The sequence below is a fragment of the Lissotriton helveticus genome, chromosome 3_1, assembly GCF_964261635.1.
Source record: "Lissotriton helveticus chromosome 3_1, aLisHel1.1, whole genome shotgun sequence".
NCBI classification, from domain to species: Eukaryota; Metazoa; Chordata; class Amphibia; order Caudata; family Salamandridae; genus Lissotriton; species Lissotriton helveticus.
Window position 1 is genome coordinate 135,209,866 of NC_136061.1, and position 27,158 is coordinate 135,237,023.

General features: G+C 43.5%; 1 protein-coding gene across 1 annotated transcript in view; it reads left to right on the forward strand.

Annotated features, from left to right (window-relative positions):
* The window catches only part of CALN1 (calneuron 1), a 1,178,007-nt gene that overhangs the window by 564,465 nt on the left and 586,384 nt on the right, over nt 1–27,158 (forward strand). The window contains exon 3 of the mRNA XM_078683547.1: nt 9,445–9,557. Within this exon, the coding sequence (XP_078539673.1) occupies nt 9,445–9,557 (113 nt within the window). The remainder of the gene's footprint in view (nt 1–9,444; nt 9,558–27,158) is intronic.

The window sequence follows — 27,158 nt, forward strand, 5'->3', positions numbered from 1 at the left end:
TAAGATAAGATTATGATCTGAGGTTACTCTTGGACAAATCTCCATTTTGCATGTTTCTAGTATATTATCAGAGGCCCATGCCATATCAATGCGTGAGCACATTTTATGTGGCGCTGAATAATAAGTATAGCCTGCAAGCTTAGGATACAGGTTTCTCCAGACACCCTTTATGTTATGTATGCATGAAAGTTCCAAGATAGCCGCTCGTGTCTTACGCATACATGTAGATGTACTTTGTCTAGTAGTGTCCTGTGCATAATTCATAACGCAATTAAAATCACTCATAAGTATTAGCTCCCCCTCCCATTCTAGTAGTTCCATATATAATCTGTCAAAAACATAAGAATCGTCACTATTTGAACCATATAAATCACATATAAAGCACAAACAACATATTTGCCGCTTGCTATGGTAATTTGTACAATAGACCAGCGTCCAGCCTTATATGAAACTGCTTTAAGAATATCTACTTTAAATTGTCTTTTCTTGAGTATGGCGACCCCTCGAATAGAAGCATTTAGAGTTGTACATGTCAATAGGTCATAACCCCCTTGTTCAAGCAGTTTCCTGTCTATATATGTGAGTTTCAGTTAAAAGTGCTAAATGAGGATTGTACTTTTTAAGCTCTTCAAAAACCAATTGCCTCCTGCTTTTATTATTAAGGCCTGAAACGTTCCAGGCTAGACAGTTAAAGTGATACATATCTTATATCTGAATATGTCCCAGGATCTTGTTTTTAGTCTAAGGAAAATCTCTCTCAATTTGTGTCTTAAACAATCTGTGCTTGTGTCATCTTTTTTTAGCAAAAGATCCCCCCGCCCGCACAAGGCTCTACCACTACCCTTAGCCTCCAACCCCTATACCCCCCACCCATAAGTGCCTACCGGCAAAGCCTCCCTCTATCTACTGCTGCCGCTGGAGTGGCAGCGAACCAAAGAGGTCTCCACGTAACCCACCGTCCCTCCATATTGAACTTATATAGTTAGGAGAAAAGTAGAAGAGAAAAAGAGAAAGAATACAGTGACAAAATGAACAGCAAGCTTAGCACCAAAGAAAGAGGAAAATTCAAAATACATTATCCCATTTTAGACAGAATCAGCTCAGCTTCTTTAACATCATTGAAAAAATAAGTGTGTCCCGATTTAAATACTTTTAGGCGCGCAGGCTCTTGAAGAAACACCTGTGCACCCACTGATTTGAAAGGGTCAATAAGTTGGCGCAGTTTCCATCTTTTGTCCATGGTGGCCTTACTAAGGTCAGATCTCACAAAAAAGGTTACTTCTCCTGCAGTAACAGGCGTATTAGGCCTAGACTCGAAACCGCTTGTCTGAGTAGGTAATTGCCAAAATAAATCATAAAAGGTCGCAGAAAATGTACTCTCCTTATTCCTGTTAGTCATTGGCAATCTGTGTACACGCTGAAGTTGGGAGTCCCAATCCCAGTCGGCCAAGTCTGGAAATGCCCTTTGGAACAGCTTGACCATATAAGCGCGGGGGTCTGACCCTTCTGATCCTTCGGGTACTCCAAAAAGTCTGAGATTCTGCCGTCTTTGTCTTCCACTTTGTTCTGCAAAGCCCCAATATGCTTATCATGTTGGTTAGTTGAAGCCACTGTATTAGTTAGGGACTCATCCACTTCCACAACCCTCTGCTGCAACTCTTCGATCTCCTTTGTAACCCTGCTCAATTTTTTAGTGACCTCTAATAAGCAGTTCTGCATTTTACAGTTATCATCCCTTAGTTGTAGAAAGTGTGCCTTAACCTCATCAAAACTCTCAAAACGTTTTCTGATTACATTCCCTACTCTGCAAGAAGACAGCGGTACCTATCCTATTTAGATTAGACTACTGCAACAGCCTATTTGTAGGAGTTATTAAATAAGTTCTAAAAAAGCTATAGGTTGTAAAACATGCAGTGGCCTGTTTGGTGCTAAAACTGCCCCGCCGATCATGTGCCTCAGCAGCCCTTAAAACCCTTCATTGGCTGCCTATTCATAATATAATCCTATTTATGGTCCTGTTAATCACTTTTAGAGCCTTTAGAGACTTGGGACCCACATATTTATTGGCTAGATTTACTCCCTACACCACTATTAGGACACTTAGATCCTCCACAGCAAACCTTCTTAAACCTACTGCCTTTAGGTTCAAAACCAATGAAGGAAAATCCTTGGCAGTGTTTTAGGAAGCAGAGCATGGAATCTCATGCCTTCTAAACTAAGGCGGATGGAATCAGAAACCCAATTCAGGAAAGCCTTGAAGACTTGGACCTTCGGGTCCACTGAGGCATTCAGTTCTTCACTTATATAAACTGAGGTATATTACATGTCTACCTGATCTCGTCCGCATAGTGCCAGGATGCTCCTTTCGGAGTGATAGTCACGCTCTACAAATATTTAAATCAATCAATCAACCTTTGCTGGTAAGGAGAGGAGCGACATGGGGCAGTAATCCTTGAGGTCCATTGGACCAGCTGCAGGCTTCTTTAGCAGGGGTTTGACTTCGACATGCTTTCCGACTTTAGAAAATGTGGCAGTGCTGAGCACTGCATGGATGATTCTGGTGAGCGTGGCTCCAATTGCTTTGTGTCCGACATTGAAGAGGTGGTGGGGGCAGGGGTCGGCGGGGCTCTGGAGTGAATAGAGGACATGATGGAGGTTGTACGATTGCACTGCACTTCTTTCCCATGCACTCCATAACACTTCTGCTCACATCTTTGTGAATAAACCATCTAGGATAGGTTTATAAAACATTCTTGGGCTCCTCCATCAATAGGGTGGAGTTGTAGCCCTTATAGTCACTAGGCTGACTATTAAAGGAGACCCAGATGATACAGCATGTCACCTGGAACGGTGAGTGATGGGAATCCGAAAATGTATTGAATATTTTTTCAGGATTTAATATTTTTGTTGAGATAGCCTTGGCTAGGGAAAGAACGCGTGGTTCCATTTGTGTGTGTAGACTCTGGGATATTGTTTTTTTGTGTAGTTAATGTGGGGCTTATTATCCCGGTAGGTCTCTAAACCTTTGCCTCTGACCCTACCTAACATGCGTTGTATTAGGTAGGATTTAAAGGCCTTTTTAAGGCTGGGTTTTCGTCTGGGTCTCTGATGGTGCGCCATCATCTCTCGTGGGGTTTGCATTTGCGTTTCTCTGCCTTGAGTACTAGGGTGAACCAGCTGGCATATCTGCTGGCTCTTCTACTGTTGAGGGCTATGATGGGTACGATGGAGTCAGGGCAAGTGATGATCCAGTCTGCCAAGTGAGCGGCCTCTTGTGGCCTAGGTTTCGAGATTGGTTGGTTGGGGTGTGTGGGGATCCTAATTCGGCGGGTTACCAAGTAGATTCGCAAGGTGAGCTCTTATTCCCAAAGATCAGCACTACAGTTTTGTCTATGCTGAGCTTGAGGCAGTTTGCTTGTATCCAATTGGCCTCGAAGGTCATCCATAATTTGAAGTTTGTTTTGGTGGTGACAGTGTCATCTGAAAGGGAAAAATGAGCAGGGTGTTGTCAGTGTAGGAGACTCCGCAGATGAGGATCTTGAGTTATGATGTGAAAAGCTTCAGGATTTGTACTCTGGTCTAACATAAGTAGTTTAGATACTAACACATGCATCCTCCTTCCCAATATGTGCATTTGGTTTCATTTTGTATCTATGAGAAGAAGAAAGCAAAGTAGGTAGAATCTTTGGAATGTATTTCACAATGTACTAATTTTTTGCTTTCATGCAATCTTTAAACATATTTTACAACCATAGAACAAATAGACATTAACGTGGCTGCAAATCCATATCCCTCCTGGGGTGAGATGTGCCAGTGAGGTTAATTGTTAGGAGATGAAAGCAATTACACTTGTGGCTACAGTAATAATTAAAGCATAAGCTGAGTACATTGATTTTTTCTTAGAAGTGTGTAGAAAGATTAAGTAGGAAATTCCTAATTACCATTAGAACTTCATTTTCCCCATGCACTTCATATCAATTGTTAATTTGAGTTTTTAGCAATGACAATTTCTGCTTTGCCAGCAAAAGATTTGCATACAAAAATTTGTTTTCGCGATGCATAATTATTATTTTTACAGTGCCGTAACTCATTGCTTTTGAACTTCAATTTCTTACCTGCAACTGATCTTCATAGCATGATCCTCAAAGGCACCCATAGGAGTTTGATGCAGCCACTCTATGGGGCAGATTTACAAGTCCATTGTGACATTTTTACGACACTATTGCATCACTTCTGTGACGCAGCGGCGTCGTAAACAATGCGCTACTATGCAACAGATTTACAACGTGACGCACCTAGTGAGATGCGTCACGTTGTAAAGCCTTGCGCTACATTATACCTGTGCCGTATAATGTATGCAGGGTGGGCGTTCCGTCACAAGGAAGCCCCATAAAAGTGACACCGTGAAATCTACAAGATTTCACTGAGTCACTTTTACGACCCCGCTGCATCAAACCCTTACGCCTGCTTGTAGCAGGTGTAAAGGGCGACGCAGCACAACAAGTATAGGCTGGCCCTGAGCAGTGCTGGAGTTGCGTTGCGCTTGGGATACGCCTCCAGCACTGCGCCACCTATACGGTGATAGATGCGTCACGCATCTGTCTTTCCTTGCGCCAAGGTGCGCCACATTGTAAATGCCGCACTTCCATGGTGGTGCAAGGGGTTTCTAACGTCACGCAACATAACTGGTGCATCCCTGCTGATCTGCAGAGATGCGCCTGTTATTGTAAATCTGCCCCTATGTTTTTATAATTTTTTCAACTTTCTCAGCCAAAATGTAAAGCACAACAAAGGACACGTTTACATGGAGCAATAGTGGCGACAAAACGGAACAGGCAAATGGATGCACAATTGAGCAAATGCCCTGCTCACTTAGTAAGAATTAGAATCAATCAAAAGCAAGTTTAATTTCGAGATGCATTTGTGGTGACAAAATGCAATATATATGACTTTAGTACTCCTGAAGTCCATGTTTACAATGAAATACATGGATTAGAACGTCATTTTATTAAAGTTTTCTTAAGGAAAATTAAATGTAATTTAATTTTGTGCTGTTCTGTATAACTAACTACACGGTACAAAAGGGGGTGTGATGGACGGAGTATCCAAACCAATCAAACACTCACACCCAGTCAAAAGATCTGGGTTTGATCCATCACCGTTCTTTAGCCCACTCTGCCACCCCAGTTCAGACATGGCTATATGCAAATCAGTCTGACCCTGTGCCTCATGGGAACAGTCCAGCCCGAACTGCCAAGCCATGCCTTCCCTGGACCGGAAATAAGCTTCCGAGGACCGGTTTCTGGCATTCCAGCCGTCTTCAGCCCGGCTTGCTTAAATCCAGTGGCAAAGTGAGCAAGGGACTCACGTCTGAGCATATCCTGCCACACTTATGGCGGCCAAAAGCGGTACAAAAGGGGGTGTGATGGACGGAGCATCTGAACCAATCAAACACTCACACCCAGTCAAAAGATCGCGTTCTGCATAACTATACATCTGTATTTTTGTTTATTATATTCATTGTGTTACGGTTTGGAAAAAACAAATAAACTTATGTCTAAAGTGAAACTGTTAACGTAGGTTTACTCAATGCTGTTTGTTGGTCTGAAGCTATACTGGTGAACCTAAGTATACTATTTATTGACCTGTTATTGGTTAAGTTCCACTTAACTTTGCTAGGAACGAGAGGCCAATGAATGTGCAATAGTTGTGTAATGGCCTGTCCCGTTTCAAGGCACCTGGGGAATGGAAGTTTAAGGTCTGTCTGGAATCCTGAACGTTTTGGAGGGCTAGCAATTTTAGTAGGTCAATCATGGTAATAGGGTGAACTTTCACTATGATGGATTTGACGTTAATGGACTTGTTTGGGGAAATGGTGGGGGGTCCGAATCATTTTGGGAATTCCTGACTTTTACCTGCATATTATGGTATCTCTAGATTTTCTAATCGTAGTTTCTTGGGATAGTTATAGCTCTCTATTTGCATCTTGAAGTAAGATACTTTGACTAGTCTAATGGATTTGTATAAACAATCAGGTGCAAATAATGACTAAAGACCCTATACAGGCCCGTATAGTCAGAAGAAGGATTAAAGCTGCCCTTTCAATATTTGTAGTAAATCTGCGGCAATACCCGTGATGGAAATATTACATTACCACAGTCGATAGATGGCGTATTTTTTAGAGTTCAGCCCTCATTATGAATTACCCAGTAAATTAAAGTAAGCTGAGCAAACACCTGTTAGTGCAGAGGTCAACATTATAGGTTTGTTGAAAGTTTACAACACCTGAGTTTAATTTTAGTCTGTCAAGGGAGCTGAAATTCACAATGCAAGTTGAGCTTGAAATAGGTTGGGTATTGGAGTTTTAGAAGTGTAGTAATTATCCCCATCATATTATCTGGTGTCAAACAAAGTGTATACGTCTGTGCAATAATATTGTATTTCTGTGTGGCAATAGTACATTAAATATGCACTTTTTTACAGCACTTGTTATACTTGGAATGTGGTAATAATGCGCTTAGAAATCCCAATATCAGGGGGCAAAGTTATTTTGAGATGCATTATTACTGCTCTATTTCAAGACTACCCCTATGAAATGGTGAATAATAACTGGGTTTAGTGTCCCATCCCCCACCCCTCCCCCCCCACTTTCTGTATGCTTTTTCTTCATATTTCTGTGATATTTTGCCAGGTTTTTCCTTTTAAATGTGCCCAGAGCAAAATATTTGATGTGGAATGCTCCTCCATTACCTCCTATCCCCATTCAGATATTTTGGTATGTCATGTTATTTTAATTTGTACAGCGCACTAAACACCCAAGAGGGTATACAGGCGCCTTGGCAAGGTGTGTAGGTGTGTGTTCCCAAGCTGCTTATATGAAGAGCCAGGTCTTCAGCTTCTTGTACAACTCAAGATGTGAGGAGGAGGCTCTGATATGTTGAGGGAGGTCATTCCATGTGATGGGCGTGATGTAGGAGAATGAGCAACTTCTCAGAGTTTTGGTTTTGCAGATGCGGGGAGCATGTGCGAGCGAGAGTGAGGCACAGTGTAGGTATCCGGTGGGTTTGGGAAAGTATATATGGCTGTTCAATTCTTCTGGTCTTGTGTTATGTGGGGCTTTGCATATGTGCCTGAGAATTTTGAATTGGCTGCGTTTGTGAATGGGGAGCCAGTGAAGCTTCTTGCTGTGTAGTGTGATGGGGATATGTTGTGAGAGGTTGAGTATGAGTCTTGCAGCGGCATTCTGGGTGATAGGGAGGCTGTTTAGGTGTTGTTTGGAGATTCCAGAGTAGAGAGTGTTGCCGTAGTCCAACCTGCTGGTGATGACTGTTTGTGTGATGGTCCCTCTGGCGTTCTGAGGGTACCATTGGAAGATCTTTTGCTGCATGCATAGGATGCAGAAGGAGGAGGTGCACACTGTGTTGACTTGAGCTTGTCATCTAGGACGATCCCTATATTGAATGGTCTGTGTGTGTTGGTCCTAGCTCCGATGACCATGGAATCCCTTGGCGAGGTCTTGTTGCAAGAGATAAGTAAATCTTGTTGGAGTTGAGCTTCAGGCGGTTGGTTTGCATCCAGTCTGCTACCATGGCCTTGCAGTTGGTGAAGTTGGTTCTGGTGGTGTTTACCTTGTCCGGAACGTGTGTTACAAGCTGCATGAAGGGTTGCCTACATCGAATGAGTACCACAAGCATAATTCGAGAATATTATTGACAGAATACCTTCTAACATAAAATAATTTTCTTAAATCTAATTTACAAAAAAATTGCCTATTAGTAAGAAAAAATCTACACTCAATTCAACATTGTCTTCCCAAAGGATATGTAACTCACAACATTTATGGGAGTTTATATTTCTGAAAAATAACCCAGCCAGCATATTTATTATATCTTCACTGCTTTAAACAAGCCCCAAAGTGTGAAAACATGGGCAATGCTATTAGCCTAGACCCAATTACTCTTCTGCGTTTTGGGTTTTTCCTTGATTTAGTAGCTGAAGAGAAGGTTAGCATGTATACGCCCTCAGATACAAGTAAGGTTAATTTCACTACATAAATAGAAATATTACCAGAAACCAATAGACCCCATTGGACTCCGAGAAGCTCTAAGATCCTGTCCCATGAGAAATTGAAATCAATTTCGATGAGAAGTTCAGTAGATGTCTAAGAACCCAATTCTCTGTAGGAGAAGCTGGATATTGCCTTCACAAAAAGCCTCATTACAAGCGTACTGCCGGAACGTCATTTAAGGATAGAAATACTTGGGCATATTTACAAGGGCCTTGTACCACAGGAGTGTCATTTATATTGACCTGCTACAGATTTATAAAGTTGCATTAAGCCAGATTTTGTGGCTTAACGTCGTTTTCTAAATATGGAACCTTTTCACGCGGATATCTGCATGAAAGGGGCGTGCAATAGTTGCTGCTGTGACGTTTCACCACAACACCCATTGCTTTTTGACGCTGCCCCAGATTTACAATGATCAGTAAATCGGAAGGCAGCGCTAAAAACTAACGCCATGCAAGAGCAGGCGGTAGAATGGTGATACAAGGTGAAATACTAGTATTTCTCCTTGTTTTGCTTTTTCTATGTTTGCTTCATTATGCAGCACACACAGAAAGAGCAAAATAACATGAGTGATTGTTTATGTGCAGGAAGATGTCCCTTCCTGCACATTAACAATCACCAAATAATGACGATTAGCTACTTCTATGTGTGCTGCATTCTGCAGCACACATAAAAGTAACAAATCATCATTTTGGGGTTTTTTTGTGTGCAGGAAGGCACACCTTCCTGCACATAAACAATCCTCCCCTGCAACAGAGGAACCCTTGCAGTAAGGTACACTGGTTCCTGCATTGGGACTAGACAGCTAATTTTAGTGCCAACACCAGGGAAAAAAATAGGGGTGCGCCATATTATTGTAAATAAGGCACATTTCTGCGTTTTGGAAATTTCAGAGCTCGGCGATGCCAAATTTGACGCAGCTCTGACATTTCTTTTTTACATATGCAGCACTATTCTCCCATGCTTTTGTGCACCAAATTCTGTTTTCCCACTTAAATTGGAGATTTAAATGCAGAAATTGTCTCTGCAATGGATTTTACTCTTGTTGTTAAAAATGATGCATGGTCTGTGCAAATTCTTCCTGGTGTTACTTGGAGGGGTTTGTGCATGTATAAAGCCCATTTATTTGTTAAACCTGTGATACGGAATTGGCGCAAGTACCATTGCCGCCAAATTGGAAAGTTACAGCGTCAGCTGTAATAAGAGCAAACACCATGGGTTTCATGCTGTACAATTTCAAGAAACAAAAGCCAGGTATCAGACTTAAATGCACAGCTGCTGTTGGTCATAAAATGACCATGCCAGAGCCATAAACATGGCCTGTTTGTGCATAACAAGGGATCAATGCGTCATTTTTATTGTTTCTTTCATTCCAGGGGATGGCCAAGTTGATTTTGATGAGTTCATGACAATCCTCGGACCCAAGCTGGTGTCAACGGAAGGACGAGATGGCTTTCTTGGAAACACGATAGACAGTATATTTTGGCAGGTAAGATTCCATCCCTTCAGTATCTTTTGGCAGCTAAGATACCGTCCCTGCAATATCTTTTGTCCGGTAAGATTCTATAATACTTTTGCTTCTGTTTTTTGCTCTAGTGTACTAGTAAATTGCACTTATCGCGCTGCACCTTTGGTGCCTCATTTATATTATTTTGGAATAGGGCAGCCCAGCAGGTCACCTTGGTGCACTGTCCTGCGTCAAAGTGAAAGGGCAGGAATGCACCACATTTCTCATATACGGTACATTCCAGTTCTTTCCCCCTAAGCTGGTGCCGTTTCGGCAGCCGAGCATCACCGCGGGCACCTAGACACCACAGTACAAGGGTTCCTGTGTTTTAGGCAGGATTGTTTTTGTGCAGTAAGGGCACCTTGCATGAAAAGAATCCAAAGAGGCGTTTTCCTTCTTCTATGTGTGCTGCAGAGCATATTTCTCCTCATTAGGCCTGCCCTGGGGACATGTAAGATTTTGACGCATTCCCAGCTTAACAAGTATTTGTAAGTCTGGGAATGCATCAAAACCCATAATAGTTGGGTGGGAACACCCATTGCATTGCCCATGGAATGCCTCCCTTGCGTTGCCTTACTCAAAATTTATGAGGCCACTCAAAGCCACGCAATGTGGCTTTGCATGGCTATGTAAATCTGACTCAGAGGCAAGCGTCACACATGGATGACTTCGCGTGGTGCAAACGTAACGCATGGCTCTCATAAATATGGTGTATAATCTCAACCTCCCTGTGCTGTTGGCTAGTTCTGTGTAATCTGTTGTTCTATGTGAGGCACTCCATCACCTATGCAGTTAGATCCGCAATATGAACATACCTTAATAAAATATCTGCATGGTTAAAGGCAGCAAGATAAGTAATCATAAAAGAAGCAATGAAGTGAATTTATCAAGCATATTTCTTCAGTGATCACTAAGGTAGCTGCATAGTGGTCTATGCAGCAGTGTGCAGAGGATGATTTTCTTCCTTGATGTCTGCTTTTCATCTCTGTATCTGATCAATGCAGAAAATAATAGCTTTTTGTCCTAAAGTGTAATCATTGATGAAAGAGATGTATTGATAAAACCTGAAATTGATCTGTTGATTTAAATGTCTAATATTTCATGGAATGTCAGGATTTAATGTCAAGTCATAAAATGCCACTGTGAGTAGCTAATGAGCTCTATTGAACTGTGTAAACTGGTACCCTGATAGTCATTATTTTACATTACACTGCTCAATTAGGGAAAAATAGATATGCGTTGAAAAAAGTATATGCTGTGGTCATGAAAAACCTTTTGTCTTCTTCGGATTAGGCCATGGCACAAAATTATACAGGTCCAATTTAACAAATATTTTAAGTTCTGGATATGTGCAGTTTGAAAAATTCGCCTTTGCGAGATTGGGTGAAACATATTTAATTTTGCCAACCCCAAATTTCCCCATGAGCTGTTCATCAATTGAGTTGCTATGATCTAGTCAATGTCTGCTGGATGAAAAGTATAAATGATTTCTGGGGTGGCGAGGGAGGTGGCTCATATTGATCTCCTGAAGGTGAGTGGGGGGGCTTGGATCTTCTATGGAAGACAAGAATTTCGGAATTTTTTGGAGCCTGTACAGAAAACATCTGTCATCTCAGTTAGCGGATTTAGTGGCATCCTGCGTGATTTGTAGGAGAGTGTCTCATTGCATTTGTCTGTTTGGGAAATGTGTGGTGGCCTATTTATAAGCTGCTGGATTTCAGCAGTGTAATAGAAAATGAATGTTAGTGTCTGTGGAGATAGCTATACGGACACAAAAATTGCAGACATCTACCAAGTCGTTGAGGCTCTTGAAGTGAAATCCTGGCAAACTTTATTCTTTTTTTGCAGTGTGTCGAGAATCAGTTTGGAAACCATCTACAAGTAATTTGCCACTTTGTTCCTGAGAACTTTATTTCTCTTGTCAAACACTAGATTCTTTTTGAAAAACCCAAACCACATGAAAACTGAAAAAACTTAAAAGTGGAATACAAATGTTTTAATTGATTTGCTCTTTGAAGAAGATGGATGATTGATGGATTTGGGAATTGATTGACTAGAGCTGAAGGTCACCATATTACAGGACGACTGATTAGTGAGTAGAAGAGATAGAAGGGATCAGCTACTCAACTGCTCATGGTTGATATGAGTGCCAAGGACCTGGCCAGTTTGTGGCATGTGTGGAGCATATCTATGCTATGGCATGTTGGGACCCGTACCATAAGGGGAGCAGAAGTCTGGATTCAATCTGTGTACGTCAGAAGTCTCAAGTAATTTGATCATGGAATAAGGCACCTCTACAAAAGATGCAACTTGCAACTAATGTTCTCTGTAATTTTCACCCTCTATGTGTGGCAATGAAAGGCCTTTGTTCTTTGATATCTATGGGCTGTATTTTGACAACTGTGTGCAGAGGTTAGGAAGTATGTATTTAAAATCCATGTGTGACGTGGGAGAATGAGTACCTGGTTTCCATGCGGTTATCTGGGCCTTCTGTGCAGGTCACATTATTGCTCTCCTTTTTTTTAAACTTCTCAGGTGACAAGATCTGGTGGCAGTCACCCTGTGGGTACGCGATCAGCTGACGCGTTTTCCCTTTGTGTTAAGGTTGCAGGTACGCAATCTTGACGCAACCTGATGGTTACGGGCACTGATAATTTTTAACTAATTTTTAAAGATTCGTGTGAAACATTAGGGCACTATCAAGTGTGATGCGATTACCGGTTGTTGCTTCTTGTGTCTCTCTCTTTTCTGTTCTGTACTACCATCTCAGGTTTGATGTGAACCTCCCATAAAAATTTAATTTGGATCCCTAGCCCTGAAGAAGTTGCTAAAAATTGTTATAGCAACGAAACATGTTGGTTAATAATGAATATTTATGGTTCCACATGAGCAATTATTAATGTGGGAAAGATTACAACAAGGAATAAAAGATATTATAAGTAAGAAAGCTTTACCAATTTTTAAGTGGTGAGAATTATTTCTTTATATTCTCACGGGGTCCTTATACATAGGCACTGTTATGGCATATCTTTAGGAAATAGAATCACATTTAGGTTCTTTCTTGTTTATTTTTTCACTGGGTCGAGTTTTTTCTTAACTTGCACACACATTTCTGTTTTTGGAAAGAAGGTAACCAATGATGAGAAGCGGGGTGTGCTGGCGAGTACCAGTCAGCTTTTCCCCCCTTGGTGTTGCAACCGTGAGGTGCCTTTTTTCCTTTCCACACTTTTTCTAGTATATGGGTGGACGGTTGATGGTAGTTTTTAATGTGAATTGGGATACACAACAGCAAAATAACCATATGGTAATGGTAGTAATTGTGGATGAGGTTTGAAAAAAGGAAAAAAAACCTTTACACTGGAAATAGCAAAGTATTCTGTGTATCTAAGTAGGGACAGCCACTCATTGATTGAATATAATCTTTGTTCACCACAGCCAATGTTGCGTGCATGATAGACATGCAACAAATCGCTGTGCAAGCAAGTGCACTTCATAAGCTACCAAATGCTAAAATAAGCATGTTTCATTTGATTTAACATTTGACCTCCTCGCACCGAAAAGAAGGCAAGTATCTTTAAATTCACTAAACAGCTACTTTGTGCCACTCCTTCGGATTGGGTTTTCTCTTATACGTAAATCTGGAAGAAATGAAACAGTGTTTTAGGCCCTCAGGACCAAATGTAAAAAACTGTTTTAACCACAGATTTGGCCCATAACCACTGCCTGACTGGCACTCAAAGAAAATTACCCGAATGCCAGTAAGATCACCTTGGCACAGGCTCAGTTCAGATAGCAAGTGCATGGAAAACCTTTGGAGAACCCTCAACAAGATGGGCAATTTACTGGGGTGAGCAAGCTTCACCACAAGATGTAGCCCAGAGGGAATTTCAGCCTTAGAACTAGGGCACTTGGCAGCACAAAGTGATTGACACCCCTCCCAGAGCCAGCTGGGACTGGAACCTGCAAGACCCTTCCAGAGGCTTCTAGAAGGGGGCGGACAAAGAAGAAATGTAATATAAATAGAGGGGCTGTGTTGTTATGCTTGTGCTTACGTGGAGGGGACACTCTGCCAGGAGGAACCGCTGCGGTACCCAGCTGCTGGCTCCTGGAGATCCCTGCGTGTTGGCATGCCTGCGCCCAGCTTTGCCCCTCTGCCTTTCACTGGACCAGGAAGCAACTAAAGGCTGCTGCGCTGGAAGGATTGCCTCTTTGGTGTGCCTGACTGTTCCCAGGTATTGCTGTTCTGCCTAGTGTGCTGTCCCCAGGTCTGCTGACCTTGCCCAGCCTGGTCTTTACATCCTGGAGTTCTGCCAGCTTTCCAGCGCCTAGTGACCACTATATTTTAACTGCCCAGGACAAGAAGAGGAGCTGGTGGCCTGCAGCGCTGTGCTACCAACGTGTTCCGAGGGAATCCCGGCGTGTGGGATTCCCCCCTGTGCTTCTGGCGTTTTCTGCATATTTTATTAGCGCAAGCCCACCCCCGCGTTTTGTGCCTTCGAGCGGGTGCCCACCCCGCATTTTCAACATATTTTATTAGCTGTAGCCCACCGCGCGTTTTGTGCCTTTAAGCGGGTGCCCACCCCGCAGTCGTCTTACTACAAAGAGGAGCCTACCCCGTATTGCCGCCGAAACCTCAAGGGAATCACCGTCGCGGCCCAGGAGCACCAAAAGCGGAAGACATGTGCCCACGCCTGACTGGGCGGGGCCTACTGCGCCAGCTGGTCAGAGCCTCGAGAGCCCCACTTCCGCCTCCCCCTGCTTAGGGGAAGCCATCTGGAACCTCGCGGGCTTTCCATCCACGTCTGGTAACAGGAAGGGGGACTGGGCAAAAGGAGGCAGGCAGCACTGCACCTGAGAGGAAGTGGGGCTCCCGTGTGGTGAGGGGAGTCCCGCATGCCGGCTGCAGCGAGAGGCCCCGGACTGCCGGTGAGTGGAGCTGGCGTGGGGAGCGAGAGAGGCACATTGCCGTGCCTGTTTACCTGAGCGGCCCTGCAGGACTGCGGGATGCTCCAACATTGGGGTCAGAATCTGTCCCTAGAATCCCGGAGTGGGGCTGCCCTTAGAGCACAGAGAGTGCTCCGACCTTTTGCTACTCAGAGGCGCCGCAGTTGCGGGCCGCTGCAAAGTTTTGGGGTAAAATCTGTTTTCAGTCCCAGAGTGGGGCTGCAAAGGTACAAGGGTGCCAGGCTACTTGGAAACAGCTGTACTGCCCGTTACCGGCCGCTGCAACGAGGGTCATGACTTGGTTTTCATCCCAAGAAGGGTCCTACAAGAGAATGGGGATAATCTGTGTGGACTGCTGATTAGGGTTGAGGTCCCATTCTAATAGGAGTGTGCATAATGTATTTAGGCTTATGCTTGCCAAATGTGATTTATACCCCATGATGGTTGCATAATGTATTTTGATGCCTAATGTTGTCGCATTTATGCTTATGAGGATGCCCAATGTCCGGTTATTAGGTTCATGCCTGATCTAATGTACGTAAGTCTCACGCTAATATGATGATGCTAAAGTTCTGATCTTGCCAGTAGGTACTGGTTGTTTTACGTTTATTACTTGTACTTTTGTGATGATTCTGGCAGCGACCCGATTGGTGCTTCCTTGTATATAGCCCCCTGTAAATTGTTACCTGGTGCCAGTGGGCACAGTGTATAGATATGTGATTGTACTCTAATGTGTTTTGAATAATACAAAGGCTATTTTTATATAACCTTGTGTGGAGTCTCCTTTGTGGTGTACCTAGGGTGTTGCAGCTGTGTGTGTGTGTTGCGCAAACGCTTTACACATTGCCTCTGGGGTAAGCTTAACTGCTAGCGCCAAGCTACCAAAGGAGTGAGCAGGGGTTATCTTCAGTGTGTAACTCCCTCGCCCTGACTAGAAATTGGGGTTTCTGCCTGGCTTCGGCGCATGCCCCAGCCAACCCAGAATCCCCGTTTCTAACAAGGACCTAAACAGTAGCAAGGCAAGAATATATAGATTCCGGTTTACTTTACTTAACACTACATATTTGCACCTTGATAATACATGCATTCTTAGAAAGTACAATGATATAGAATTACAAATTGTAAATCTATATGAGCTATATGTACTTACCAGCTCAGTATTTTGGTCCTCAATAGTTTACCCACAGCAATGTGATAGCACGAGATTTGAAATGATATTTTGATACACTACCACAGCTTGTCACTTCCAGTCATGCCATTAGATCCATCTGCACCCCAGTTGCGGCCTAGTGGTTGATCCTATCTCCACATTTTGCTCAATTGTGTACTCTTGGGTAATAACTATTTAAACTTAACTCTCTGCTCATGTTTTTTACACATTGGAAGTACTCAGAATCGAGGCTCAAGGCTGCTAGTAAGGGTATGGTCAAAACTGGATATTGGCCTGGGGAGCAGCCCCAGTTCCCACATTTGATTCAACTGTTTGACATTGCTCAAACCTACTCTGCAAGTTTCTGTCTCCTAATCTGCAGGTAAGTGAGAGCTTTGAAAGAAGCTTAATAAAGCAAATTGCCAGCACTACATATTGCCAGTAGATGCCGCCTGCACAGTTTTCATTCTCACAGCGTTATGTATTTATCACATTTTCGTGGCAAATATAGACATGACTTAGCCTCAAGTTCTACCTTTGCTCTAACAGGGTTATATACAGGTGTGTGAACGTATGAACCTCCCAATACATTTTATTGGAGGAGAATTGATTTGAAAGATTTATGAAGCCAAAAAGTATTTTCTTTTTACCACAAATGGTCAAGCACTTGCTTAATGGGGGAAGGGAGTTTGTTCTCAGACTATTGTTGTTTCTAGAGCCTGACCAGATGTTAATTCACATTGATTACATGGCGAGGCTTGATATTGCATTTTAGTTTTAAAAAGTATATAAATTAATGTCTTGTTATTAAAAACTAACACGTTCTATGCACACTTGTTAGAAATGGAATGTCTGGTTGGCTAGGGCATGCGGCTAAGCCAGGCAGAAACCACCACTCTAGTCAGGGCAAGGGAGTTACATGCTGAAGATAACCCCTGCTCACTCCCATGGTAGCTTGGTATGAGCAGTCAGGCTTATCCCAGAGGCAATGTGTAAACCGTTTGCGCAATATACACACACAGCAGTGACACATTAGGCAGACCACAAAAGAAACTCCACACAAGGTTATATAAAAAAAGCATTTGTATTACTAAGAAAACACCCCAGAACGTAATCACATATATACACTGTGTCACCTGCACTAGGTATGATTTTACAGGGATTATATACATTTACAGGGCCAATCGGGCAACTATTATAACCATCTGAAAACACTATCTGTGAAATAAAAACAACCAGAAATTACTGGCAGTAGTGCACTTAGTATCTACACATTGGTCAGAAAAGAATCATCAGCAATGCATCATGGCATTACTCAGAAAAGCATACTATGCAAAACATCATCGGCCGTAGCACAGTGCATATTCCATAAACATAGCAGGCCCCTCTTAGGGATAAAACTGGACCCTAGGTGATCTCAACACCAAAGCGCCTCATCCCATCAGGTCCCACCTAAACATAGGGGTGACCATCAGGCTGGCTGGCCTTAACTCGGGGGCCCGTCTTGGGCTTCCCAGCAATGCCCTTTGCCCCAAATTCATGGCTCTCCTAACCCGAGGCCTCCTAACTGGCCCCCTGGCTGCGGATGCTGCCACCACAAGGTGTGCAACGCAAAAGGGGCAGGAGGGGGGCAACTCACCCTCGGTTCCAAACAGGAGTGCCCCCACATTGCAGCTGCCCGTAATCCGGCAGTGCAGCTGTGACTATAATCAGGCACCAACAGTGTGTCTCATAGGACCCACTCAGTGGGGCTACTCCTCTTCCGTGGCAGCTACCCGCAATCTGGTGCCACAGCTGTAAGTGTAGACAGGCACCTACAGTGTGCCTTGTAAGCCCCACTCACCGGGGATTCTCCTCTGCACAGGGCCAATTGATGGGACGTGGCAACAGGGAGGCCGCAAGTCTTCGGACCCTCCTCAGTGTCTGGTGAGCCTGCGAGGTTTCGTCTCCTTCTGGGCCACACATGTGTCTCTCACCAGCAACACGGGAGCCCCCCAAACACTCACACATAGGCTTGCCTGACTTCCTGCTCCGGCACTGCTTCCAATGGCTGGCCAAGCTCCAGGTCAGGCTCTCCTCGCAGACTTCACAGAGTGGAGTCTCCATCGGCTACTTTTTCCAGCCCTCATGAGTGCGGCAAAACTCATGAAGGGCTCCACACACTCCTTTCCATGACCCGCAATAGTAAGCGAGATGAGCCCACCTCTCCCCACACTACTAGTGGCCCCAGCAGCACCCCTTGGTCCACACCACCTAGGGCAACGCTCTCCTCAGGGCAAGGTTGCTCAGCCCTCTTAAGGCAGGGGGAAGAATCTAGCAAGTACCCCACTCTGGGCCCTAGGTCACACAGGGCAAAGCTGGGCACAGGCAGGCCAGCACGTAGGACCCTAGGAGTCAGCAGCAGCGTCCCACGGCGGTTCCTTCTAGTCCAGCAGTCCTTTGGCTTAAGCAGGTAACCAAAACAGTTCCTCTTCCATGGGGTCACAGCCCCAATAATTATACCTCACATGTTTTTGTTCTCTCTCTGGCACAGGTCCCTGTGCCTGGTCTATACCAGTTCTGGGGGGCACTTGGAAACATATTTACAGCACACAACCTGCCAGATACCCTCATTGGAGTCCCCAATGCATTGCTATGAGAGGGCTGCCTCACAGTAGTGAGAACCCAAAATGGCTGTTTGTCACTACTAGGACATGCCATACAGCTAAGGCACATGTCCTACCTTTTACCTTGCACATAGGGCTAGCTAGGGCCTACCTTAAGGGTGACTGATATGTAGTAAAAGAGGAGTCACAGACGTGGAACCCACTTTATGTGCCATGTCACAGTGGCAGTAAACTGCGCGTGCAGGCCCGGCAATGGCAGAGGCCTGAGACCGATTTGAAAGGCTACTTTAGTGGGTGGTGCAATCAGCACTGCAAGTTTACTGTCCCTGGGTATCTGAGATATCACTTTACATGGGACTGATAGGTAAATTAAATACACAAAACAGGTGTAGACCAATCTTACCGTGTTTACCATAGAGAGTACATGCACTTTAACACTGGACAGCCGTGATAAAGGGACCAGAGTCTTAAAACCAACAACAACAGGTCAGAAAAAATACCAGGAGGAAGGTAAAAAGTTCCGAGATGACCCTTCAATAAGGGCCACGGATGTATGACGTTACAACGCATATGTTTACAACGCCTACCTTTACAACGCATTTTTTACACCGCAACATCCATTACAACGCACACCATTACAACGCATGCCATTACAACGAATTCTTTGAAACTACCTTTACAACGCATACCACTACAACGCATACTACATTTACAACACATACCATTACAACGCATTACATTACATTGCATGTAAGGTAAGTGTTGGATAGTGTAGGGGTAAAAATTACTATTCTAACTCCAGGGGGTGCAACAGTAGGGTAAGTATTGGATAGTGTAAGGGTACTATGTGTTGTAATGCTATGCGTTGTAATGGTATGCGTTGTAATGACTGTGTTGTAATGGCATGCGCTGTAGTGGTGTGCGTTGTAGTGCCATGCGTTGTAATGACTGCGTTGTAAATGCATGCGTTGTAATGGATGTTGCGTTGTAAAAGTTTTGTTGTAAATGTAGTCCGTTGTAAAAGTTGCGTTGTAAAGGTTGTTCCCCAAGGGCCACACTGGAGCAGATTTACTAGGTTGTATGGCAACAAAGCACAGTAACCAAAATTGTGGTGAGAGATTAACAGATACATTTCTACTAAAATATGGTGCTGGTTTTCAGCCCCCCAGGGCTGGCCTGTTTTGAATTGCCATGTGCCCACGAATACACCCTTGCACCATAGTGCAAGTGAAAGAGTGCGTACGCTCAATAAACCATAGTTTTTGTACTGGAATGCTACCCCTTCAGAGCAAACAGAATTCTTTAATACCTCACACTGTGTATGTGCTGAACAGTGCAGCACACATGCAAAACTGGAAAAATAAGGATAGTGTTAAAATATTCTCTACCATTACACCTGCCTCGAGGAGGTGTACGTTTCTGGTCCAAATCCATGTCTACCAATGTTAGCAGATTGGGGTTTGCGTCAAAACCCATGAGTGGTCGCATGGAAACACCTGTGTGTCGCCTATTGAAAGGTCCTTTGATGCAAAGTAGTGCAAAGTAGCTCATAGCGATACTTTGTTATACTTTTTGCACTTTCCAAAGCCAATCAGGATTTGTTTTCAAAACGTAAACCCAACACAACGCATACCAGCGCTTAGTGTTGACAAATTTCTCCCTGTATTTGTTTCTCAAGCACACGCTTACGGGCATCATAGGCTTGACACATTGATGGAGCACGAGGTACCCCCATATTTTCTTTGTATACAGTTTACTGTGAAATACAAAGGAAGAGTCTTTCTCACACTAGCGTGTGGGCTCACCAAAGTATATCAAATTCAGATTTTAATCTGTGTCAATCGCACAGCACCAACATTATTTACATATGCACCCACCTTTGAGGTTTAAACGTCATAATTAAGTGTAGTACAAGCCAAAGCTGATCTCACACTTTGCAGTAAAATAGGCAGATTGCTAGCTGAGCTCACTACACTTATAAGAGGCTGCAAGAGGCTGTCAGTGAATTATTGTTGCTGGTGTCACCTGTTAGCATCCCATGAGTAGATAGGAGCCTACTCCCTACCCCATTCCTGGGTGCTTGGCATGTGATTTGTAAGGCAGGGGCCATGTTCCCCTCTACATTGTTGCTGTGTATGATCGCTTCGGCGCCATATTTTCTGTTTTTTGGGGAGTTTTGTATAGCATGAACTCGACCCAAAGGTATCAGTGCGCTTTTACATGAGCACCAGTTGTGTTACAGACAGACACATTTGTTTTGTTAGGCATGAGGAGATTGGCCCAGAATCACAGGATGCTGAGCATCCCTGCCAGGATACAAAGCTGTTTCCCCAGCTTCAAGGTTGACCGCTCTAGCCATTAGGCCACATCTTCTCCCTATTAGTGGTATAAGTGCTACATAAATAATGCCTTAGAATATGGTCTACAGGTGATATTCCTGTAAGTAAACACTTCACTGCTGTGGTTAACAAAATGCATGCCTGAAAGATACACATCCTGCCATGCTGCGGGAGGTACCAATGTTGGTTCCATTCCCTGTTCTTTGCCCACATTTACTAAATATTTACCGCCCCACACCTGATGGATAATGTGCAGGAGACACACTTCAGAAAATGCCCCAGACTAATGTGAAACAGGGGCGTTAGTCCATCCTTCAGAGGCCCGCTGCATGCTCATCTTCTCCAGGCTAATTTTGCAGCTGGCTCTCATGACAAGGCCCGGCATGACAGACCTCCCCTTCCTGCTGGGTTCTCCTGTCTTCCTTGCAGTGCCACCCAGCAGGGGGCAGGCCCATCCAGTACACACTTGACTTTTTAAAAGACATGGACTTGCAAAGAAGGACTATCTCCAGCGAAGGACTCAGAGCACCGTGGGAAGCAGGGCGCGTGCACGAATGCGCGTGCACTGGAGGGAACATAGCTTACAACGCTATGGTAATAGAAACTGCAGATGCAAGGGAAAGAAATCAAAACTTGATGGCGGAACTTAAAAAGTATCAGGGCAGTCCTAGGAACAGGTGGCAGCAGAGGAGAGCAAAAAACAAAAGTAACTGAGGGCAATGGTGTAACTAAAACAAACTTAGAAAGGAAGGGAGGTAGAAGATGACGAGGGGAAGGGATAGCGTTTCGGCTCAATAGATTACCTGAATCAAAGAGTACTTGTGAGTCCAGCAAGCACGGGCAAATTGAGGCGAAATTGGGCCCTGGAAGTGTTGGTAATCCACTTTCCAATCAAACTTAAGGCAGTAGTATGGCTGACCCCAGGGAGCAGCTCCTCCATTTGAGCAGAAGAGCGTCCACCAGCCCCAGAGCTGAACAATAAAATGGTAATAAAGTTTATTTATTAACATTTTATTTTTCAGCAACTCGCCCCGAAGTTTTAGGACTGGGAGGGGTCATTGCAGCCGATTGACAGCAGGGAGATGTGCGCTAAAGCTTGAAATGTGCATGTCTCTTTGGCCAGATGCCTTGCCCCAGCCAGAGATGCGCATTTTAAACCTCTTAGGCAGCGGGGTTAGAGAAAGCGCAGGCCTCCAGGGCTCTTGAGAGCACGTGAGGCCACTCCCCCCGATCATGGCATTTCTCTCATGCTGGTTAGAGCAGCATCAGGATTGGCTAGGGTAGCTGGCTCTGGATGGGTCCGCGTTGGAGCCAGCCTCCAGGAGAGAAGACCTGAGTGAGGAGGACGTCGCGCAGCAAGTCAGGAAGGTAAGTCTATTTTATTCTTTTATAGGTTTCTTTTTTTTGGGCCCTCACCACCCTCGGTACATGCCAGCCGCCACTGCCTCCAGGTGATTTGATCTAATTGTCATTGCCATTTCTTCTGTGGGTAATGTAGAGGGAACATGAGTTTGGGGCGTGCCCTCAGCACACACCCCTGCTTGCGTGCTAAGGCACAAAGAATGCTGGCTCTTTTTTCTGCAAGCTTATACGGTCTGAAACATCCTGAAATAGTCAGACGGCAACATTTTAGTGAGATATAAAACACATGAATCCAATAGTGAACTGCAGCATCAGTGTCCATACATAAAATAATACACATGCATTTACAACAATTAAATACCCCACAAATAATATTTCATGTTGCCAATTTCTTAGTCGCTGCTACTCGGATAAGGAACAAGATTGCCAAGGCCACACCTATCCCTGCAGATATCTTATGAATTAGATTGTCCGTTTTTTACTTTATGATTTTATTACAGAACTACAGTCCCTGCAATTTTTTATCAAATCTTTTAGACCTATTTATATTGTATAATATTTACACTAACATAATGAACTTTTTTGTCTATGATGTTGTTTCTGTGTAATTAATCGTGTGTATTGTACTATGTCTTTTTATGATATTAATTTATCGAATAAAGTATTTGACTGCCTGATAATGCACACACTTTCCAGGGTCCACCCTCAAACTACTGCTGTGAAGCGCTAATCCTCTAAGGAGTTAAGAGAAAATAAATCTAACCTTGTAAATAAAAACAAAATCTGTTTCTGTAAATTACAAGAAGTGCTTGCACTGACTCAGGAGTATGGAAAGTGCTCATCCTACCTTATGCCCATCAGTCTAACAGTCACTCTCCATCTTCCATATTCCATCGTCCATTGAATAATAATGGCTTTCTCGATCTGAACATAACATGATGGTAGTGGAAGGTGGTTCAGGGGTGCAAGGAGATGACAACCCAGCAGGAATGTTACCTAATTTTCCAACATGTGCAGAAAATAGGGTAGACAACAAGGTAAGTATGATTGTCCTGTCCCTCACGGGTGTCACTGTCTCAGTTGGAGGTTACCATTACCAATGGGGGCGGGTGAAATTTAATTTTCTCCTCAAAATCTTGTGAAGTGTAAAAACTGCTGTTCATAAACGTTGCAAAATTTGAAAACCACGCAGTCAACTTTTTCATGATTTTTAGGGTTTCTAAACTTCGGCAAGTTTTAAAAAAAGGTTCACAGAAGAAAAGGTTTGCGAACTCTGTATGCCTTAAGTTACCAGCTAATGTCATGGATATCCCAAAACAATGTGCTGCCAAAAAATGTGTAGTGCATGGCGCTCTACCACCATATGTGGTTGATATATCAATTAATAACATTTATACATTTATAAAAATGATTGCTTCCACTATGATAGACCAATAACATATTATCAAATTAAGTGGAAAGTTAGTTAAAAATAGTAAACACATGCTTACCTTTACAGTGTGGTGGTAGGTGATATACTGCATGCAATATTATTGTGGATCAATATTTTTATGGTGATACGGTGGCATGCAACTATACTAAGCTATATAAAGCCAAACTGGTATCTATTTTCCCCTTAGTCATTGACTAACAATTACGTCATTGAAAAAACATCACATTTATTAATTGTATACTAAAACATTTCAACCCTACTCCTAAAATTTGGTAAAGGAGTTTTTTACCTGCATTAGCTGCCAGATTCATCAAAGACCCGTTTTGCGAGTCTTTAATAGCGATTCATAAGGAATCGCTATTAAGGACTTGCAAAACGGGATTCATGTAGGAATTGCAAAAAATATTGCGATTCCTACATGTCCATAGGAATGAATGGGGAGTTATTCCTTATTTGCGATTAGCAATTTGCTAATCGCAAATAAGGATGCGATTTCAAGGGTGCAGGGGTGTCCAAAGGACACCCTGTAGCACCCCTGAAATGTGAATTCACACTGATGTTGTGCACACACATGTCCAAAGGACATGTGTGTGTGTAACATGCAACTTAGAAAAATGCATTAAAATGCATTTTTCTAAGTTTTCGCTATTTACCACGAGGTTTGACTTCGTGGTAAATAGCGGTCCTAAATTGCGAATTCTAATAGAGATTCCTTAAATGCTAATCCTCGCATATTAGCGAATTCTTTATTAGCGATTTTTGCATTTGGGATGATGAATCCCGAATGCAAAAATTGCACTCGCAAAGGGCCAGATTCTCAGAATCTGCCCCTTTTGCGAGCGCATTTCTCTTGATGAATCTGGCTGTTAATTCCTTATTCTCTCAGTTCAATATTCACTGATCGAAACAGGGTTAGGTCGCTAAAAAGAGCATCAATTCTAAATGTGCTCCTTCACAATAAAAGAGGGAACACATATTTTTTTATTACAAGTTATTCAGACTTTTTATTTAAATTATTCGTTTACCACATGAGGGTACATATCTGAAAACCAAACTAGAGCAAATCAATGTAATACAAAATAATATATGTCTTGTACAGGTACAGCCAACTATCTTTCAGAATATATATTAGATATACCTTCAATTATGTCAAGGTACATTATTGTAATTGTTCAGCAAAAGTAAATCTTGAAAATCGCAGAATGAACCTAGCCTAGCATATAACACTGCTTACTGTGTTGTCTTCATGGTAAGCCTTTCTAAGGACATTGCTGTCTTAGATGTGCATCTCAAAATGCGTTCATTCAGAAATAACTCTATAGCTACTTAATGATGGCTTGTGAAATGTGATCATCTCATCAGAAGATGTTTATTCACTAATGATTTAGGCTAAATACATTCTAGTCAGAAACGTATTCTGTATACAGGTTAACTAAATGCCGCAGTACTGCATTTTTGAGGGATACCTGTCTTTTAAAAGTACTATCCTCTGTTTAGAAAGGGGCAGCAGATTAAATTCATGTGTTTAGGGTTGACATGAGTACGAAATTGGGGTATTAGTTGGGGGGAAGGTAATAGCCACAACCCTTGTCAGGACGAACCCTTAAAGTGAATCCTTAAAGTCACTAAATTAGCCTGAGTTCGACCCCTGGAAGCTGTGACTTAACTTAGAGGCAATAAAAAGTCCCAAACCAAATTTGAAAAGCCGAGTACATTTTAGTAAATAAAATGCCATCAAAAGGACAAAAATTCTATAAGGGAAAACAGAGTTCAGAATTGAATTTTCAAAATAAAGTCAAACGTGTTAAGTGCCAACTATGGTCATCCTATTGTGCTTGACCAGTACTGAGGTGCAAATTAAGGCCGAACACTGTGGAGAGCGGATCAGAATCAGAAATCAGGTTTAACCAGGTCAGAAATTTCAACTTCGGACTGTGTCTATAAAATGGAAGTCAAAAATGCTCAGCGGGGCAAGGCAGCATGATATGGCCGAAGTGGGCTCCATGTTATTCGACAGCCACTGGACAAGGTCTTTTTGAAGCCTTAACTTTTGTCAGGAAAGCTCCGAACAATTTGCCCAATTTGCCGAAGGATGGGCCCTCAAAGGCCAAATTCTTCTGGCACCTGTGCCCGGGGAAGATTTCCTACTTCATACTCAGTCACATTTTTGGAGCTTGGACTCCTCCAGCATGGCAATGCTGCATGGTATAGCAGAAGAGGGCTCCATGAGGAATAATGCATTCTCTGTGAGGCCCCACTGAACTGAATTTGCTGCTGTGGATACCTGAATCTTTGGTCCAGTGGTATTGGATGTTCATCATATTGGCTTGGCAGGTTGGTCCTGGTCCTCCGGCAGTCCTTGGAGCCAAAACGTTTTAAAGACCCAGGCTCCCCGAAAAATACACTTTGACACCAGACCAGGGTCTATGACCTTGAGAACAGCTCCTGGGGGTCAAGTCTCACTCCAGCAGAGGCGAGCAGCAAGGTCCAAAACGGTCCAGTTTGAACTGATGTGCTGGGCAGTTTCAGAAAAATGCCTCTTCTACCCTGTTGTGTCCCTGTAACTTGAACAGAAGGTCATCCTTATGACTCATGAAGTCCACATCTTTGTCCTGGGCGCAAGAGGGAGAGCAGGCTCAGTCTTCTCAGTTCTTCTCAGGTCACAGACAGCAGGTCCAGTCCTCTTCTGTTCTTCCACAGGTTGAGAAAGTGTTCTGAGGACTACACTGGGGATGTCACATTTATGCCTGGCACCAGCCTGTGGGTGAGGAAAACTCCTGGAGACTCCTTAACCAATGGAATAAAAAATCCCAGAGTTCTCCCTACCGACTCTTGCAGCGTTCTGGGGTGCCTTACTGCACATGACACCATGGTGATCCTTTTTACCTCAAATCAGTCTCTTTAACCGCATGCGTGCGGGCGGAATTCCGCCCGTACGCTGGGATTTACTCATTCCCATGTTTCATGACGAGCTGGGCTCGTCATGAGCGTAGCAGGAGGCTACCTCATGACGAGCCCAGCTCGTCATGAGCGTCGAAGGGGTTAAACCAGTTTTTGGGATGGGAGAGCAGCACCTCTCCTGTTGGGATTGGTGTCTCAATAACTGGGAGGACAATGGAGGGCCCTGTCCAGGTGTCAGCTAAAAAATGGTTGTGGCAGAGTAGGCCTCTTTGAAATTAAACACGTTCCTGGGCACAGCATAGATGATAATCCTGCCAGAGGGAACCGGCACACCTCCCCATGTTCAAGGCCTGTGTCGGGGAGCAGTTTTCACACCTCATCAAGAGGGTTATTCAGATGTCAGGTGACAGTTGTACGTATGTCAGGTGACAGTTGGACGTCACTCAAATGGACCTCCAGAGGCATTAGGCAGGGAAAACGTAACTTTTTGAAAGCACCTTTTATAAAATATTTATCAGCAATCTAAAGACAGGAATGAAATGTGTAGCTCTTTCCTAGTCAGAGTTGACATTATTGAATTCAATATTTTATCCCAATGCTTTTCTATAGACCAGCCTAACCTTTTACAGTGCAAATAGCAAATAGGCCTTTTTAATGTAAGGACAAGTTTAACATTAAACATTTACATGTCCTACATTGAAATACCATGCACTCTGCCTTATGGGCGTTTAGGCCTACTTAGGGGAGAATGGTAGGTGTGTAGTCTTGTTTGCACTGTGACTGCAGTGGGTGGCACAATTGATGCTGCATTCCCTGTGATATTCAAGTTGCAAGCCCCGGGTACAATTT